Source organism: Eschrichtius robustus, chromosome 13 (assembly GCF_028021215.1).
Source record: "Eschrichtius robustus isolate mEscRob2 chromosome 13, mEscRob2.pri, whole genome shotgun sequence".
Classification (NCBI taxonomy): domain Eukaryota; kingdom Metazoa; phylum Chordata; class Mammalia; order Artiodactyla; family Eschrichtiidae; genus Eschrichtius; species Eschrichtius robustus.
Genome location: NC_090836.1, coordinates 90,976,423 through 90,997,149, shown reverse-complemented (window position 1 = coordinate 90,997,149; position 20,727 = coordinate 90,976,423). Strand labels below are relative to the sequence as shown.

At 39.1% G+C, this 20,727-nt stretch overlaps 1 protein-coding gene across 9 annotated transcripts in view; it reads right to left on the bottom strand.

Annotated features, from left to right (window-relative positions):
* Positions 1-1,680: 1,680 nt before the first annotated feature.
* RIC8B (RIC8 guanine nucleotide exchange factor B) overlaps positions 1,681-20,727 on the bottom strand; it is a 115,691-nt gene continuing 96,644 nt past the window's right edge. Inside the window, exons 9-13 of one of the 9 annotated variants that reach the window (XR_011076015.1) lie at positions 17,159-17,278; positions 14,119-14,202; positions 9,811-9,949; positions 8,979-9,155; positions 1,682-2,998 (exon numbers count right to left, since the gene is read on the bottom strand). Coding sequence is in view for 5 of the 9 variants with exons in the window: in XM_068561244.1 (XP_068417345.1) it covers positions 2,887-2,998; positions 17,159-17,278 (232 nt within the window). In the remaining 4 variants the exon portion in view is untranslated. Of the gene's footprint in view, positions 2,999-8,978; positions 9,156-9,347; positions 9,950-12,977; positions 14,203-17,158; positions 17,279-20,727 lie in introns of those variants that run through there. The other 8 variants (XR_011076017.1, XR_011076016.1, XM_068561245.1 and 5 more) reach the window with 8 other exon arrangements.

The following is a 20,727-nucleotide window of genomic DNA, read 5'->3' as shown; positions in this document are numbered from 1 at the left end:
CCATACCCTGTTTTAAAGGTTGGGAGGTATGTGGACACAGGGGCCTGCAGAGTGCAGTTGGCCAGTGTATTCTCACCATCCCCACTGCAGGCCACTGAGCCAGGCAGATGTCAAGGGTCAGGGTGGCGGGGGGGGGGGGCCGGGGGGTGGGAGCCTGCAGCCCTCATCTCTGACCTAAAGGATTCCAGGTCCTTATTTGAAATCCAGTACTAACTGAGCAAGTTTCCTACTCACACTTCAACTTCATTCAGGTCACCTCCCTGCTTAATAAGTTCTTTAAACCAGTTCTGCTGAAATAGTTATTGCTTAAAATGGCCTGAGAATTACCACTCTCCCAGCATTCCAGAGTCATAAAGGGGCACAACATGGACCCAGGTGGGCAGCGTGAAGGGGAAGGAGAGGTGCTGGGGGTCAGGCCGGCCAGAGTTAGATTTTTACTTGCTCTGTGATGTTGGGTAACTTACTTTGCTTTCCAGAGATGATCTCTAACGTGAGATGTGATGAGGTTACACAAGATAAGATACATAAAAAGCCCAGCACAGAGCAAGCAATCAACAGATGTTAGTTCTCTTTCCGTGTGCAAGATGAGGTCACTTTCATCTTCTCCCTCTGCAAATTCCCTCTTCAAAACAAAGCTTAGTGCCCAGTATGGGGAAACTCAAAATGAAACAGAACTCATTGAAAGCAGAAGAGCACAGCTACTTAAACAGGACTGTTCAAACACTCTGCATAAAGCTGGCAAGATGGTATTTCATTAAACATGTCTTCATTTAGGTAAGCCGACACTCATGCCAAAGCTATTTAATTGCAGAAATTATAAAAATACTTTAAAAATGCATTTGTAGAATGAAGTAACAAAAATACTTAAATTCTTTTTTCTAAACTTTTTTTCACTTAATCTAAAATTATGAATTACCAAGTTTCATTTTTATTTACTGTTAAAACATGGGTCACGCATAACTTACACTCCAACTATTTTGGATAAAAATCCTAAAATGTACTGTATTCTTCCTAGTCTTTTTATAGAGTATCCTTATTTTTTAAAAGAAACACAAGGGCATCGTTATAAGAATTAGTTTATAGGCCATACTGTTGTACAGATACTTTCTGGGTCAACTAGAATGTCCTTTGGGAAACAGATGGTCCCAGACTTATGACGCCTCGAGTAGTTCTCATTCTCCCCACGTTCCTATCGGGTTTTCAGTTGGCTTTTTGCTGCTTTCCATCTAACAGCCTCCTCCTTGCCATTTGTTTTGTGGGCTTGGAAGTCAGATAACTAAACATGTTAGAAATATATGCAAATTTTAGTAAAGAGGCAAAAGGTGAGATTCTTGAGGGATCTCTCCTATAAATAAATTGTAAGAAATTTTGCCATCTCTTTTGGCAGCTCTAAGGCTTTTTAAAACTGAATTCCTGATTTGTACTTTTGCCAGAGAAGTGACTTCTGGATAAACGACATTTTCACTAATACTTCATGTACTTTATCCCTAGAAAGGCTATTTATTATAAGTGAGATAATAGATGTAAAAGCACTTTAAAAAAGCACAAACTGTGAAACAGGATTGTTTACCCCATGTATCTATAAAGAAACACACACAGATAGCTAAATTGAATCAACCCCAATGTTTTATTTAATTTAACGTTTTAAAAGGCAGTGGTTAAGCACATTATGTGTGTATATATATATAAATATATATATATATGCATGTATATACATACATGCATATATATATATATAAAAGGAAACCAACCCCTTTTCAACTTTAGCCATTGATTAACTAGGCCCACTGTCTGTTGCATGATTCATTTTCTACTTCTTCATATGACCAATTCTAAAAGTAAAAATAAACAGCCTTAATCAGTTTAACAGTAACTATTTGTGTTTCTTTTTTAAATAAATAAAGTTACCATTAAACTGATCACATATGGTAGAAAGGTAGGACACACACAAGCACACACAGTCCCCAATTTAAAACATGTGACATATGAGTGACCTATATGTACAAATGGGTGCTGCTGACTCCCCCGCCCTCAGCAGAGGGCTCAGAAGAACTCCCCGTACCCAGGGGGTCCCCATTCCCTCTACCGGGTTGGAGGCACCCCTATGTTAGACCTCAGAATGCATGCTCCCCATGCAGTGATACAGATGGGGGTTCAGTTCTATGGTACTAGTGTTCAGGTTATTAGGGAATAAATAGGCATTTGTAGCTGCCTCAGAACTGAACCATCACTTATAACTTTATAGGGAGAAATGTATTCTGAAGTTCTAGATAACTGACATACAAACTTTTTGAATGTAATCAGTTTGCAAGTCCGGGGCTGCTGTGTGTGTGTGCGTGTGTGTGCATTTCTATAGATTTATACAAAATTGAAATGAAAAGCGGGGCTACGTTTATGGAGCAGCTGCTTGGCTTCCATTCACTCAGTCCTGATCTAACAAGTCACTTGCCTCAGCCCCCTTTTAGCAGCTCGTTCTGCTTCTCACATGCCTCCGTCTCTGGAGAGATTCAGAAAAGGCAGCTCACACAAGTGAGAGGAAGGACACGGCTAAATCTTCTGTTAAGAATCTTGGCAAACAGAACTGCCAGATTCAACCAGGGCTGCTTTATAGAGTGAAGTCCTTCAGTTCCATCTTGACAAAATGGAATTATTTTTTTTTCTGTTCCTAGTCCCTGCAACTCCGTCTAACTGCAGCTCTGTATGAATGCCTCAATATCGCAAAAACACAGGATCACTTCTTAAATATGCTGGATTCTCAATGAGTAAACCAGTTAATGTGTTTCTAGCCAAAGCAAGGGCATAAATGTTTTAGAGAAAAGATTCCCCTGGAGCTACAGAGAAAAGATGCTGATAAAAGCAATACTGAGAGTTGAGCAGGTGATGCTTTTAGTCTGTGTCAGAGCTGGTCTCCTCGATGACAGAGTACTGGTTGAGTGCTTCCTCCAAAGGCGTTATTGTCCCATCAGGTTTTAGTCCCATTGGTTTAAGCAACTCCTCTCTGGAAAAAAGAGATAAAAGAAAGAAAAAAAAGTATTCACCAGCATCACACACACCCCCTCCCCCCACCCAAATCCACATCCTTTAAAAAAAAGAAAAGTCTTTAAAAACCAAAGTATTTTTCCTCAAGCTCTCTCTGTGTGTTTGTAACAGGAAAGATGAAAGAGGTATGGAAAGAAAAAGAGGGAGATAAAAGACTTCATTCACACAGGCCAAACCTACTAAGCCAATTAAAAGTATGAAAAGTCAAGGTCTAAATGGGCTCAGGACAAGGAGCAGGTCTCTTCTGTTTTTAATAATTTTTTTCCTTTTGTGGATTTATTTTAGTGAAGTTGAAGCTGCCAAAATTTCACCTGTCCCAGGGGACCAGGCATATAATTAAATGGCTGATTGGATACGTATGGATTTCATTTAATGGAATAAATCTGTCATTTGATTTTTGCCTCTCCAATCTCTAGTGATACATAAGTACTTATTGATTTCAAATCATTTGGCCTTCCCCAACTTTCTCCCTCCCTTTTCTTTCCTCTCTCTCTCCTTCTTCTTCTTTTTTAAAAAACACCATTGCTTTTGTTTGTGGCAGTTTAATTATGGGATTGACAGCCATTTTAATCTCTTCAAAGCTCCCCAACTGCCTCTTTTCAGCTAATCCAATTATATCTACTCCACAAGTTACAGCCTCATCTAAAGATGATTAATTATTGATTAAGCCAATCAAAAAGCATTAAGGAAGATTTATTTAATCTTTTCATAGGCTCTTATTTATTGTATAGAGATTATGTCAAATGTACATGTTGAGTTGCTAACTCTAGTCCTCCTCCCACCCCAAAAAGTCAGCAGGGTACTTTAAAAGGAGCCTTGAAGAGGCACATGAGCTGCTTAAAACTTACTTCTCACAGAAACAGGCATCACCCCCTAAAAACATGTCTACAACAAGAACCAACATGGCAGCAGTTGTAATGCTGGTGGGAGTTGGAGTGAAGGAAAATGATAAAACCTCCTCTCCCTCTGCTTCCTTGCTGTTGTCCCTTAGGCCAGCACAAAGAAGGGCTCCCCTCGGAAGGGCCGGCCACATAGCAGTGTGACGGTGTTATAGCTGCAGAGAAACTTACTGGGGAAGGGGAAGAACAGCTCAGTGGTCACTGGATAGGTCAACAGGAACCTAATCAAGCAGCTCTGTCTAGTACCAGAAGACTATTGCTGAGAGTCTGAAAACTCTATTTGAGTAATGTGGATGGTTGACTGGTTGAGGCTGCTAAATACTATAAAGTAGGAAATGTGTTTCCTGATCCAAGAAATGGAGTCAGAATCATAGAACTTAAAGTTGAAGGGGCCTTAGAGATCATTTAGTCCAACCCCCTTGTTTAATAAAGGAGACTGGAGTGACTTACCCAAGGTCACATATCTAATGGCAAAGTTGGACCTGGGACATAGGTCTCTGAATCCCAGTCCAGTGCTCTTTGCAGCACACACATCTGGATTAACTGCTATAACTGCACTGAAGGAACACACTCTGAGTTCAGCTGTTCAAGGACTATGTGCCAGGAACTGTGTCATATACTGGGAATAAAAGGAAGACTAGGCACAGCTGATGCCCTTGAGGAGTGAGTGAAACATATACGTGAAAAATAACTTAGAACATAAAATGGGGTAAATGCTGTAACAGAGTCATGAACAAAAGAAATCACAGCTCCTGAGATGAAGCATCAACCAAACTGCCTGGGGAAGGTGGGAACGGCACCTCCAATGAGGTGTCCTATGCCACGCAAAGATAGTACAGATCTTTTCAGGCAAAGGAGTCTGTGTGGAGGGCTCTGTATGGTCCCAACTACTTGTGATTTTTCTTTGTAGACCTTTTCGGATTGTGTCAATTTCTTCCTCGGCTCCCATGAAGCTGGGACAGGGCCCAGTGTTTGGGGAGTGGTGAGGTTCAGTGAAGGAGCAGGAGGAGACAAGTCTGCAAGGGTAGTTTGGGGTCTAGTAGTCAAGTGTCTTGAATGCCAAAGCAAGGAGCTCGGGTCTTGGCCTGTAAGGAATGCCCTGTCATCAGGTTTGTTTTACAGGGAAGCATCTCTGGCAGCAGTGCAAAAGGCACACTGGAATAGGGGAAACTGCGGCGGGGAGACGAGCCACGAGGATGTCACTGTAACAGTAACGGCGTGAGAGGAGACAGGGAGCTGGATCATGGCTGTGGCTGTAGGAAGGAAAGGCCTTCCTTCCAGGGCAGAGCTGCGGTCCGCTGGAAGGGCGGAGGTGGGGGGGGGGTGAGGAGCAGAGTGTGGCTGCAGCCTCGCTCCGATGGCCACGTGGGCGGCGACCCGCTCGCTGCGGCAAGAGCACAGCAGGTGCAGCAGCTCGGGGGCGGGGGGCAGACGCTGACATCTTTCAGGACAGCGAACAGCTCTGCATGACAACCAGGGAGAAATGCTTAGAGGAACCAGAAAACGATCTGCTTCCACTGAAACTTCTCTTCAGCACGAATACATACTATACGTATCTATACTTTAGTAACTGTTTCCTAGTTCCGATGGTGCTGAAGGACTTTGTGATACTGGACACTGTTTACTAATAATCGATACCAAAGGAGAAGGGGATCACCTTCTGGGGTGAAACATTAAGGGATCAGAAAGTTCAAAGGTCTGAAGGGGCTGGTGGACTGAGGGTACAGTAAGGTGGGGGTGGGGTTGAAGGGTATGGGTAGGTAGAAGTCGGATCAGCAGATGAGACTACAGGAATTCTACCAAGATAGTGAATTGCTGGGTGGATATGCCATCACTCCTAACACTCCAGCATTTCTTTGGTAACAGGATGATACTGGAGCTAGCTACCAGCTTGCACAAAGTAGCTAGCACTTTCTCATCCAAACCCAGGAGGAATATTTTCAAATCAAGTCCATCGATTTCACCCCACTCCCTAATCCAATTTTATAATAGAAATAATTAAGAACATTACAAAAGTTTTATGGCCAAATTATGGGAATTCATCTATAGAATAAAGGGGCTCATATTTTAATTCTCATTTGTGAACTATTCTTCTCAAGGCTTTATTTTTTAGGTCTTATGTATCACCCCTCTACTAACATAGAAGCTCCTCTGAGGGTATGAATTATTGTCTTTTCCACATGGCTCCATGCGATGCTTGGTCTTACTGACATTCCTGCAGGAGAGGTGTCAGTGATAACTGGCCACATAATCACGCATTCATGCAAATAAATTAAGGCAGCAATGTGATACAGTGGAAAGAACAAAAAGATCTAGAGTCAGGAAGTCTGTCTGAAGTCCTGGCTCTTCCACTTACCAGTTGTGTGATCTTGGGCAAGTCTCTGAGTCTCTGTACTCCCATCTGTGAAATGGGGTTAATGATACTAGCGCTACCTACTTCCTAGTGATGGCTTAAGGGGTAGTAGTACCAGCAGTGGTAGTAGTAATTGCAATAATAATAGTGCAGATGAAAGAGTTCTATGAACTGTAAAGGAGTCCTAAATATTAGTTATTATTATTGTGGTATAGCGAAAGGCATATATAGGTTTTGGAATCAGACAGACCTAGGTTCTAATCCTGGATCTACCACTCACTAGCAGTAAGACCTTGAACTCTCTGAACTTCAATTTCCTTATCTGTAGAATTGGGATAGGAATACCCAGTTCACTGAGTTGTCATGAGGGTGAAAGGTCATTATACATAAAAAGTGCATAATGCAATGGCCGGAATGTAGTTGGAACCCACAAGATGCATTTCCTGTCCCTTATGTGTTTATGGAAGGAAGGCTTCCACAAGATTGTTAGGGTACTCTTTGGGAATAAGTGGGAGAAGAATATGCAGAAGCAAATAAAAGACATGGTCCCTGTCCTCAAGAAGCTTTTAGTCAGTTCAGAAGGTAAAACACACACACATTAAACAATATTAAAGGAATTACAGAACAGCAGATCAACAAGCTTGAGATGATTAACAGGCAGAGCCCTGCTTTCCCTAGCTTGACAGTTCTATACACCCTTACTGTATTTGAAATGTATTTAAAGGCGATTTCTCATCCTGTTTGGGAGTGGAAGGAGAGAGGATCACTTACAGATATGTTACTGTTTTTTCTTATGGACCCCGGGCTTACTTTTCAAACCCCCATCTTAACGATTCTGATCTTCCTCTCTATCATATAACAGCCCACAAATACCAAAATGAAGTCTTTGATATAGAGACTTACTCCTAAAAGGTCTGATAAATGACCTGGTTATACTAAACTGTTTCATTTAATAAGATCTGTTGTATCTAGATCAGCAAGATGTGGACAGAGAATGGGAAGCATTCATGAATACCACAGAACCGTTATTCCACCAGTCATATGGGCTATGTACACATGGGAGGGACACGGAGGAGATGGGGATGCTGATCACAGGCTCCCGGCAGGAGATGGACTCAGGGCCAGACTGTAATGGCAGTGATGGACATGGATTCATGGGGAGAAAGGCATCCCAGAAGCAGAAGATTAGTCAAGCAAAGGCACAGAAGCAAGGGTTAGTTGTGTGCAGGGATTGGCAAGCAGGCTGGCTTGGCAGAGGTAAAGGAAAAAGAAAGCTCAAAACAGATATGGGGTACAAAAGAGGATTTGGATGGAGACTTTGAAATCCTGGGCTGACGAGTCTGGATTATAGTACAGAGGTATTTTTGTCTTCTATTTCAAGGGTCCCATATTTAAGAATATTTATTAAAAATAATTCTCATTACAAACATTGAAGGCTATAAAACAATATTCCTTTGACATATTAAAAAGAAAATGTTCTATGCTTTATTCATTTTCATATCCCTATGTGTCTAGCACAGTGCCTTGCAGATAGTAGAGCCTCAAAAAGTGTTTATGAACTCAATTTAGCTGCAGTTGGTATTATCTTGCACTTTCACAGAAAGAAAAGGCATGGTGTTTTATGGGACTCCTAATAAACAAACCCTGACCAAGAGAAAAGCTGGATCTTTGGGTAGAAGTTTCACTTTCATCACCAAGATTTGCAGTTAGGAAAAGTATTAGCATTCTACAGGAAATTCTGCATAATGCTTTCCAGGGATTTCTCATTCTCTACTGGACTGTGAGCAACTTGAGGGCAGAGTCCATGTCTTATCTGGCTGTGATTTGCAGTATCTAGTATAGGATGGGCACACAGTAGGTGCTCAGTAAATGTTTATTGAAAGAATGTAATAGATGGGTCATAGCATAAATGGACAATGGTAGAGAACCATTTGCCAGGAAACATCCTCATATTATTTTAACTGCAGTTATTTCCCTGATGAGTCAGTGTCATCAGACATTCTGACAGTCCCGAAGTCAAGGCCCTCTTTGTACCATACAACCTGGGATTTCCAACCACTAATTAGTATAGACTCAGCTGCTTATATATGGGGCACCAGTGGGTCTAGATTCTAGTCTCAGATTTTCCACTGACTTGCTGGGTGTCCTTGGGCAAGTCATTTCCTTCTCTGGGCTTCAGTCTCCCCATCTATATAAAATGAAGGGGTTGGACAAGATGATCCCCAAGATTCTAATTCTAGGAGTCTAAATATTAGGCTACTAAATAATTTTGATCTACTTAAAAAGCTGCTAGGTTTTTAAGACACTAAAACTCAATACTGCTAAGCTTTTGTTTCTAATCAAGATCTTCTAAACCTAAGAGTCAAACACAGCATCCTACCTAATTGTCACTGACATACACCAAGACCACAAGTCCTTCCTGCAAAGCTACCAGCAAATGATTAGAATGATTCCAAAAGTAAATCAAAGCAATGGCAAATGTTACAAGGAAGGATCTAAATTCAATCATGGCCCTCAATAAACAGGCCATTTCATGAAGAGTTACTGGTCCTAAATTATGAAGGTCCCATCGAAAAAGGATGGCTAGGTGTCAGATATATGTAGATCATGGTTAAACGAAGATACTGTATATTGAAATGTGCATCAGGATTAAGATATTCACATAGCAATAACTCCTTCATACTTACCTTCAATGCTATACACAGGCCTTAACACAAGTTAAGACTGCCCTCGTTATCATCAAAAAGTACAGTGATGTCTACTGGATAAAGAGCCCATTCTAGGCACTGTGACAGTATCATGGCGGGCTTCTCATCTGATCAGGCATCTGGCCAGGGAAGAGATAAGCCTCCAAGAATGTTCAACTGGAACGAAACATCATTTAGAAATTTGATCTTACTAAACGATAAGGAACCATAATCTATAAGGGCTTGGCCAGGCACGAGGACACAGATAAAGCACGTCCAAGAAAGGAAACCTTATTTTGCCCCAGCCTAACCCTTAGGACTGCTAATGGAAACCACAAAAGTACTTTCTTAAAGATTTAGGGGTGGGAGATTATGGGATTTATACCATATTTAAAATTTTATAGTCTGTCTTTTTTTTCCCCAGATATAGTTCAACATTTTCCTGAGCCACCATTTCCCTGTAAGTATGGTCCTCTGGGATGTCTGGGCTTATGTAACCTCTCAGGACCTCAGAGAAGGTTCCACTTTTTAGGCTTCTGGTTCCTACATAACTCTTTTTCCCAGAAATGACAGTGCAATATTGGGGCTCAGATACTAACATACCCAATAGCACATTATAGAATAGGCCAGATGTGTATGTGTATGTGTATAAAACACCTTACTTGACCTGGAAACAAGAGAATACTCTTGCCCACAGCACATGTTTTTGTGCAATACAAACAAAGCATTCAATTCAAGTGTACTTGTTGAAAAACAGGACATAATTAAGCAGTTGGTAAAATGCATTCTTGTTTCCCACTTGCAGATCTCCCAAGAGTCCCTTCGAATTTACCTATACGAGTTTCAGCTTCCCGCTTGCCACTTAGCTTGATAACGACTCAAAAATCATTCCCTTGTTTTCAAGGGCTCTTCTTTCTTGTCTGCTCTGTGTACTACAGGGCAGTATTGACACATGGAATTAATGACAGGGTCTGTAATGAAACAACAGTCATGCAAACACCAGTCTGCTCTTTTGATAAAACAGCATGTTAGAGACCTATTCACCTCCCTCTAATTGAGTACTGCATAATAGTTCCGATCCTTTTATGTAACATATTTTGTTCTATGATTAGAAAAGAAGAAAAAGGGGGAGCCTATGAAGCATTGCTTCCTTCAGTCACCCCCTGATTAATTCTCTGATTTTAATGAGGGTGGCTGCTATTTAGGCAGGTCCTGTTACCTACTTGTTTTGTTGACTTCTGTACAATGTATAACAAAACCCATGATGGCATAATTGGGAACCATTTCTTTGGCACAGGGATTCCTGTTCTTAATGTAAGGTTGGCTTGGAAAAAAAAGAACCCTGACATTTAAAATTAGCCATTTCATATTTAATTCCCTTTCACATTTGAAAGATAGGATGAAAATTAGTATATAAATAAAGCATTTTAATTAACAGAGCTTTTCCAAAAGTGCCTGCTGTAATGGAGCCTGTGAGAGCCCAGAGAAAGAAGCTCTGTAATCTTTGCTATAATTCCAAGTCTGAGAGTGCATCTTATTTCAAGATTTCAGTATCAATGGAACAGTCCATAATCCACTGAAGTACAATGGATTTCCCAATAACTTGTGATATTCTTAAGTGTTTTTAACGCTTTTTTCCTCACAGAAATTAAAACAACCTTTGGCACTGGTTAACATATTCAGTTATATACTATGAAAGAGTGTCCTTTGCTGATCCTTCGTCTTTCAGTATAATCTTTCATCTAATGGCTTCCTAGTGCTGACTGGTTGGTTTTACTGTTCTTTCACTAAGCCACTAACCCAGTAGGCAGGAGAGGTGTGGTGACTTTTCTATACCAAATTCGAGGTCTTCAAGCTGCATTTTTCAAAAACATTTCTGAGATCCTTCCCTCAGCCTCACCATTATGCTTTGGGATTGGGTACAGTTAATTGGGAAGGTAAAATACGTAACATAAAAATATCATTCCCAAGACAAATGGATATGGCATGTTATCTACACCATGTCCTTCCACTTCAGGAGTTGCCTAAACAGGCAACAGTCCTGTAAATAAGTAAGTAAGTCTTTCTAAAGTTAATTTTCTTAAAATGATCACACTGAATGTAAGAATTTGTTAGAATACCTATAATCATTCTATTTTCAAAATAATTAAAAGACTTTATTAACATAAGAATCATAGCAGTTTTACTGGTTTCCTTCATATGAAGTTGTTTCTGTTTGTTTTCTGTTTTTGATATAAGCTACTTAGGACCTGACTTGATATTTGAGAAAAGCTCAACTATGGAATGAAAAAGCAGGAATGAATGAATGGCCTCCAAATCTTAATTTCTTTGTCAGGTAAATATGCTTACTCTCTGTCTTCGTGCTTTGCATCTATTTAAAATTTAGAGCATATTATTAAAAATAATCAGACTGACAAATCTGAGAGCTGTTGGTAATTTTTCAAAATAACATAAGATCTGGAATATGAAGACTAAGAACCAAATCCTGACTGTGTCATTAACCAGATGCCTGATCTTGGTTCAGTCACTTCATCATTGGTCCCATTTACTCCTCAATAAAATATCTCTTGCCCTATCTAATTCACAGGGCTGTTTTAACAGTCAGTGGAGATACTTTTTAAACTTTAAAGCACTATATAAATATTAGTCTTTTATTATTCTCATTTCTGTTAGAAGATCACATGCAAAGCTTCTAAAAATTTGCTATCTACCTCACATTAAAGAGCATGGTTAAGAAAATATAGAGAAAGAGGTTAGGGATAGTGCTCGAAAAATAAAACTCAGTTTTGTCCTTAAGTGAAGGTGATCTTTATTTCTTGGTAATTTCTCTACAGAACCTTTCTTTCCTGTTGTCCAAAATTAGCAAAATAAATATTAATAAGAGGTCAGCATGCCAGCTGACACTGTTGAATAAAGCAGTAGAAATGGAAGTTCGTACATGCTCTTCTCAATCAATCAGAAAGTCTTAAAAGTTAAAGGAGGAGGGTGACTGAGAGCAAACAGTCAATGGAGATTATTCTTATTTGATGTTTCTCTGATAAACAGAAGTCATTTCACCTAGTGCTTAAACCAAGAGCTCAAAGTAGGCACTCACTCCTACTACAGAGTTAAAGGCCAATGATGGGCAATACTAAGTTTGCGTGGCACCCTACTAAGAGACGTCCAGCCAGCTTCTCAAATTAGTCCTCCCCTACCACTTTAAGGGTATATCAGTTTAACTGGATCCAAGTTCCCTTAATTAAGCTTCTAAGCAACATTGCAGTGTATTTTAATGATGTAGAACAGTGCTATCTAATACAAATATGATGTAAGCCATATATGTAATCTTAAATGTTCTAGTAGCCACATAGAAAAAGTGAGAAAAGATAGGTAAAATTAACTATAAAATAATATGTTTAATCCAATGTATCAAAAATATTATTTCAATATAAAACCCATATTAAACAATTGAGATATTTATTTTACATTCTCTTTTTGTACTGAGTCTTTGAAAGTCTGAGTATTTAACACTTACAGGACATCCCAATTCAGACTAGCCATAGTCATATATGGCTAGTGGTTACCATATTGGACAGTGCAGATCCAAAGGATTTTCTGATGTAAATTAAGATCTTGACACTTTCGTACCTAAAATAGATCTCACAATGCTATAAAGACTGGATCATATTTCTGAAATGTACCTAAAAAGCATTTCCTTGATTAAGTCATCATAAAGGTGGGAGTAATCACAGTTATTTTTGTAAGTAAAGTAATTTAGTTACAAGAAAAAACTTATGTAGTTATTACTTTTCAGTCATAAATTACCTGTCCCAGCTTCCATAAATTTAAAAATAACCTTTGGATTAAAGGGGAACTATTCCTATATTTGATACTTGCATTTACTAAGAAAGCCATGTCCCAAATACTACACAAAGGCTGGCAAAATATATATATTGGATAAGGAGTAGATAAGAAAAGGAAGAAATGGAAAACAATTATTTATATAAATGTAAGTTTTAGAAGATTTTGACAGAATATATAAGCAATAAAGGCAATGTACCTTGTTAAACAGTGATGGGGTAAGGGGAGAGTAGAAGATTAATCAGTCCTGGTTCCAATTAAGAAACTAAATGGGATTAGAAAAGTCAAAACAAAACTGAAACTTGAAATATTACTTCCCTTGGTTAACTTAGGCTTAAGCCAGTCAATCCTCTCTCCCCTTTTGTGGAGGAGGCCGCGTCACTACATGCGGCTCGTGTGCTGTAGCTGAGGTGAATGCAGTTGTCTTAGCCACACTGGACTTGCTTAACCACATACAATCCCCATTCTAATCTCCCGCTTAAATTGCAGGGCCTTATTATTTTTCCAATTCAGAAAAGGAAAGAGGAGGTGGAGAGGCAGGCAAATTTCATCCCCTTTTCCACCTCTGTTCTCACGTTAAAAAAAATGTCAAATGAAGCTTTCTATAATCTTATGCCTCAGGCCTTATGCTTATGTCTGATAAATATTACAATTATCATTCTATATTAAAGAAGTTAGGTACCCCAATATTTAAATTAGCCAGTCGTGGGCCAAAGTACCTTATAGAATTCCTTCCCAGACCTGAATTTTATGACATCTGGCCAAGAAATGGAACTGACAAAAGTATACTTTCAAGTCTTTAAACCATGTAGGCTATTTTATTGAGCAAAAAATTAACCTTCGATTTGGGGATCTGCTTTATACATTATTTCATCATCACACACTGGGGAAACCACAGGGTACAAGGCACTGTACTAGCTAGACATGATGGGATTTATGGGGTTCAAATTATTCTCAAACTCTTAAGACCTCTAGGTCCATTGCCAGTCCCCTTATCTACATCTGTCACAAATACAATCCTTATACTAAAAAAAAAATTTAAAAAAATCACTTGGAATATACTGTCAGTTGGTAGTCAATGGGAAGAAAATGTTTGAGCGCTAATCTCTCCAGTATCCTTAAAAATCTAGCTGAGATAAAGCTGCTAAGGTGGTGAGCAACTTGAGGCAGTGGCTATGTCCGGCATGGAGGCAAAATGGAAATGTAATTTTAATTTTTGCATTGGTGGTTTTACAGTTTTGGTGGTAAATAACATCTGTACCCTACACCAGGCTCAGTAACAGTACTTGGCATGACCAACCTTAGTCATCACTTTGGTAAGTGCTTTGGCACGGGCCACTGTTGCTAACCACCATCCTGGTGCAGGTCGTTCACATCTGCTCTCCTATGGATGGAAAAAAGGAAGTGTCTAGCGTCCATTCATTGGCCACATCACCTCCAATCCTATCCTTTACTCGCACGCCTTTCAAATCAGGCCCAGGAGAAAATGATTTCACTTTTGGAAAGAAAGTTAATCAGACAAAGCTACAGTACACTCATGGCACAGCAAGACTTGGTGGGATGCGGAACATCCTTAGAGTGACAGTTGAAGGAACTAACCAACAGCACACTGCTGAAGAGGATGATTAGGAAATGTTCTGGCAAACACTGACTCTAACAGACAGACACAGTAGCACAGTGGACAGAGCAAAGGTCTTGAGTTCTGGAAAATGAAGTTCTTAGGCCTTACTTTAGCTAGAAAGACAGTGTATGTGAAAGTGTTTTGTAAACTGTGAAAGGAAATGGATTTTCACCAGTCATTAGCTTGGAAATGTTTGGGGCAATTCTTTGGGCCTTGCTTTCCCCAATGATAAATCTGATAACATATTACTCAAATAATGATAAAATAACCTGAGCTCTTTGGAAGAAAGATGCAGTATGTGAATAAAAAAGATTTATCTTATTAATAAGAATAAGTTTCCCTCCACCTAGAATGAATGGTCATTTCTCCATTTGTCAATTCAATACCTCTTAAACTTCAAGGATCAGCAGAAATGCTACCTTCCCTGTGAAACAGTCCCTGATTTATCCCAACAGAATGAACTGCTCCTTTTCCTGGGTGCTCACAGTTCAACACAGACCTTATTTTGTCATTACTTCCTTCTAGAATATTCTAGAAGAGATTACAGCCATATCCCACACTAAAATGTGAGTTTTCCAAAGGTACGGACTACCACATTCACCTCTGAATCTCCCTCATCTTCCTAGCACAGTGCCTTGCACAGAGTAGCTGCTTAATAAATGTTCCCTGAATTTACTGAATTTAATCTACTTTGGCTTTATGGCATCTTTTTTACCTTAAAAAACCAAACCAAAAACAACAGTGAAAAGAGAGAAGAAACTTAAGACAAACACATAAGACACATAAAGAATGGCTTCATTCTTTGCATTCCTGCTTTGGAATGCCCACTGCTGATCTCCATACAGTTTTGTCACTGATTGTTATTAGTGAGAGCAAATGTTAGAAAGCACATAAAGGCAGACAATGTAAAAATCCCACCACATGTCATGAAAAAGGTCTGTGATTTAGGACTATTCTCAAAGTTGCCTTAGCTTCAACTTTAATGGCAAAATTCATACCATCAAAGCCAACACAAGACATATTTGCTCTGCTTTATACATGTGAAAATCAGTATCACCTTCAGATTGAGCTGGGCATCTGCTGGGTGTTTACTCATCTAGGGCAAATGGGCCAGTTGGATAGCATCTGTGTTATCTTTTAAGAACTCATATTATTGAAATGAAATTTATGAAAAATGTAATTTATTCAACCTAACTAGTTCACTGTCTTCATGCTAATATGCTCTACTCAGGCCCTTGTTAACATTTCCCCCTCCAGCGTCTACCAGATGGACTCTGTTGGTTCTCATCCCAACTGCTGTACTTACAGCACTGTTTCATTAGCTACCTCAGATCCTTTTGGAAGTACAAATCTTACTTTTATATGTTCATTCAGAACCTTTTACTCTGCCTCCTATAGGTCTGTCCTATCAGCATCTTCTCTTTAATTGTAAATTCATTCAGGGAAGGAACATGTATATTCTATCCAAAGGTATGGAGAATGTCATATGCAAACAGATAACAATGTCTTTTGAAGACTGTGAGCATAGTGAGCTGTAGATTCTAACCTTCTTGGGAAAATGATGGAAATTTAAAAGGACTAACTGGAAGTTAACTAAATTCTAGTCATATCAGCTTTGTAGAGGATGAAGCTACTTACTTCTATGCAACTTCTACCACATTACCAGCATCATGTGAAAACTCAGACTCTGCAGAAGGTCTAAATACCCTAACTTGTCACACTCCCCATGTCAGCCTCTTCTTATTTTTGAACACTTCTACTCTAAGCCTCCTGCTGTGCTCTTAGCCTCTGCTTGTTTCTTTATTACACTTTTCCCTTTACTGGTTGGCTTTCTGGCTTTCCCGTTCTAGTTGCTACTCCTCTTGATTGAGGGATACTAGCCTTTGCATAGCTGTTGTGAAAAAGGAGATGACCAGAAGAAATTCACCTTCCAGTGGCAGCTCCCACCAACACACAGAAGCACTCACTCAAGATGGCTTAAAGGAGACAGTGACTCAATATACGACTAGAAAATTGAGCAATTCAGGCAAGTGTGAAAGGAATTAATACTTTCTAATAACTCCTCCAAGATGACTAGTTGCTTATTAGTATATATTTGATTTAATTATTTTCAAAACTGGCTATCTGGGGAGGGGAAGGAGGTGTGAAGCAAGAAGGGAAGGGGAGATTGTTTTTAGAATCCCTAATTAATACAAGTGCCTGCTTTCAGAAAATCCTTCATTTGAGCTATTCCTTTTCACTTTTTCCTATTGGGTGCATGACATTTTAGAATTCTTGGTTTTAGCAGCAATCCAGAAAGAAAGAATTGCAAACTTGCACATCAAAAATGGAAAAAAAAAAAAAAAAAAAAAAAAGCATCATGATTTGGAACAAAAACCAAAACAGACTAAAACAAAAAATACAAGAAGCAGCAAAATCATTGAACCTAATTCACAGCATCTTTTTGAAGACAGGGAGGTTAGTTGGTTAAATATCACAATGACCTAGTAGTTACTCTCCTAGCTTTGAGAGCTTAAATGTTTAAGAATGCACATCCATAAGCGGCACATGTAGAAGAACCATGGTAGCCAAGAGAGATCTGAACTACTGCTGCCTGGGCCATCCTGTTCCAATCAACATGGATTTCCAGAGTTGCTGTTCTATGGTAACTCTCAGTGAGAGAGACAAAGAAATAGAACATTTTTAGAAACCAAGCAAAAAATGGATGGGAATACAATACCTGGAAAGTTTATCAAGCATGTTGACAAGTTTCATGGCTTCATATTCTTTTTGTTCTTCTGTCATTTCATCTATGGGGTTTGGCATTGGTTCCTCTAAATGACCAGTGATAAGATTAATGCTACAAAAAGAAAAAAAAGTTATGCTGTATGTTTTCAAATTATGCTCTTTCTATACTTTTCTGGTCCAAGTTGTAAGTTATAATAAGAAAGAGTATAATAGCCAAAAAATTGGCAATAGCAATTTTATGATATAGAACTGCTATAGGAATTTTTTTTAAATCGACTTTTCCTGCTAATTTGCTTTGGGAAATGGGTGATAGCGAACTTGCCAACTTTTTTTTTTAAAGGCATGGCTGCTTTTTAAAAATATGAAATTTGATTGGTGCCGTTAGGATAAATATCCTTGGATGCACAGCTTCTTCATTAATTATATAAGGGACAAATGATTTCAGAGAAGGAGAAATCTATTTTGTGATACAGCATAAAACAAATATGTCAAAAAATTGGAAAAATGATGACAGAGAGGCTGGAATCTGAAAATGAAAGCATGCCAATTTATAATCTCAGGAAATTAGTCCATTAGTGAGACCACAGAAGGCAATGAGTGTTTAAATAATAAAAGATAAAGCAGAAGAACAATTTTAATTAGATTTGATCTGACCTAGATTAAAAAAAGGAATGAAATCTAGCCTACCAAAAGACAGGTATACCATCTGGCTTTCTGGAAATAGATTTAATAAAGTACGTAAGATGAATAAGTTCCATAAACTTTGTATGAAGTTCTAATACCAAACAAAACTATCCTCTTAATTAAAAGCCACATTATTTTTTTTTTTTGAGGTGAAATAAAAGATAATTCCTTCAATGGCTGCCAAATATTTATAGCTTAAACATCTTTCTGGAGAAGCAGAAAAGAGGTTACAGCATTTTGTACCAGCCAAGTACACACAGTATGTTTTTAATGATCAAATGAAATATCCCTGCAAATGGCAAATCACTGATAAGTTACTTTCTAGGGTCTACAAACACAAATGGTTTCAGGGGCCAGGCCTTAAGGATATGCAAATGAGTGAATTGGTCAAGTATAAATAACATGGAGTATTGAGGACTAGGGTAAAATGGAGAACAGTGCTAGTCTAAACAGGGAAAAAAAAAATCATGCGGGCCAAAACCAAGACACCGCGATTAATTACATCATCTGGTGGCTAGCTTGCCAGCCCTGCTTTAGACTTTTACTTGGGCAAGTTAACTTTCTTTACAGAGCAGGGCTTTTCTCACTTGGAGCAAGGGCTAGGTACTATAATCTGTTACAAAAAAATATTTATTTGTCTACATTCCTCAGAGGCTGCCTGACATACAGATTCTTACAGAAGGACTCAATGCTCCCCATCCTTAAAAACCGGATCTAAAACATACGTTTTGCCATTCTTTCATAAGACCTATGTCTAGAGCCACGGTTAAAAAACTTTTTCCTTCAAAGTAGTGGAACCCCTCACCCTTTTTATTTTAACAAATGAAATCTACACAGAAAGCTGATTTATGAAATAGATGAAAGTGGAACTGCTCAGGCAGAAGAGGGGATAGGGACGGCCAAGGAGAGTGCAGGCCTAGAATCCCTTCTATTTGTCCGCACTCACTTGTTTCCTCTTAAGGCAGCCCCTAAGGCACTTTCAGGAACTCTGGGGAAACAGTCTGAAAACCCATAGGCTTCTCAGTGATTCTTAGCCTTGGCTATACATTGGAATCACTTGAGAAAATTTAAAGACGAGGCCTGGGCCTCACCTGAAACCAGCTAAATCTGTTTTGGTTTTTTTCCAGGTGATTGTGATGCGCATTGAGGTTAAGAACCACTGGGACAGAGCGCCTACTTGAGACATTCACTGTGTGCTACTAGTCCCTCTCCCTTTTTTCAGGTGCTCATAAAAGAAAAGAAAAAGGCGTCTAGTTAGTGGCCATTAACAAAAATGCCAAACGGGGTCATCACGTTTCCCAAAGGTCAAGAACAAAGAGGACCCAGACGAGGCTTCTGAGAACTATGGAGTTTTTAAGAAGTATCCAGATGCCATAGTGAAAATGTAATTCCACCACCCATCTATTATTTGCTTAGGTGTATAACGACGGGACATATTTTCACTGGTTTCTCTTCTGCTGCCTGCTAAATTAGAAAAAACGTCTAGTCTTATAAATAAGTAAGTAAAGGTACTTATATATAGGCACATACCACTTACCAAGCAGACAAAGGCAATAAGGCCTTAGAAGAAAGTATAAGGGAAGGCAGATGTATTAACTATTTAGACCATGCTCATCTGTCTCTTGAGAGAAGGCTTCTCTCCTCAAGCTCAATGGAAGGGTGACTTAAATCAGATCCACACACTGTTTTAGAATATAATGAAATTAGCACAAGCCATCATGTGCCTCAGGGAAAAAAATCTGTCAGGAGGACACACTGGTCAGCTCTGTGGTATTGTGGATACCACAGCACACAAAGTCAGGACGTGCATTCCTGGATCAGAGCACATTTGATTCTTTTCTTGGTTCTTTTAAGGGCTTAATGGAAATGATGTTTGTTTTCCATAAGCTGACCTCAAGTCCGCTGCTGCTAAAATGATTTAATGTCTTGCTGTGAAATTAGCTACGAAAGTCACAAAATCCTTTGCTCACTGAGCATGAAAGCAGCAGCCAGAAATTCACTCTTACAGAGTAAGAACTTACCATCCTTTACCCATGTAGTAAAACATTCCAAACCCCCAAAATCACTCCAGGGATTGAGGTTTCATCTTTTGTCCTTGAAAAAACACCCCCTCCCCCTACCCCCACCCCGGTACTCAGAAGAACATAAACAAAGCCACAGCAAACACAAGTTGCTGAACCATGCCACTCTCTTATGGGAAAAATGCCAGTGTTCTGGGGGCAGGAGGCAGACTTGGACACTGTCTCCCCTCCAGCTCCCCACTTCAAACCAATCTCATGTAGCTTCTACCCAGAGGAAGAGAAGACAAATAGTCACCACCACAGCAACAGAGTGAGGTTTCATAAAAAACTACTTTTGAAAAAAAAAAGACTATTTTTGGTTGAACAAACACTTGCCACCTTTATAACCTTGAACAGTATAGTATGAGATTTAACGTTACAGGTTTCAGGATCTTAACACTGAAATTCTGGGATTGGTTTTTTGTTCCAAGACTCTGAGTCCTAAGATACTTTAAGTACACTAACTGTGGTGGATATTTTATTGGATAATTTTATATTTATCATAATTTTTCCCACCCTGTCTCTGCTCCCCTCCCCTATCTACTCAGCACTCCAATCCTATTTTATGTCTTCCAATTAGAGGACAAGAAGTATCCAAACTCTTATGTGTGATATGTCACCAAGAATTTTGTATTATATAAGGCCATTATATGACAGCAGCTGGAGACAAAAGGATTAAGACTTGCTCTTCAAAATGTTGCTACATTTGGCCAACATCAACAGTACTACACTAGTTCACTGAACAAAAAAAGAGCTATTAAATGTTCCCTGAGCTATATGAAAGTTAACATCTATCTCTAAAAAACGTGGATTAAAT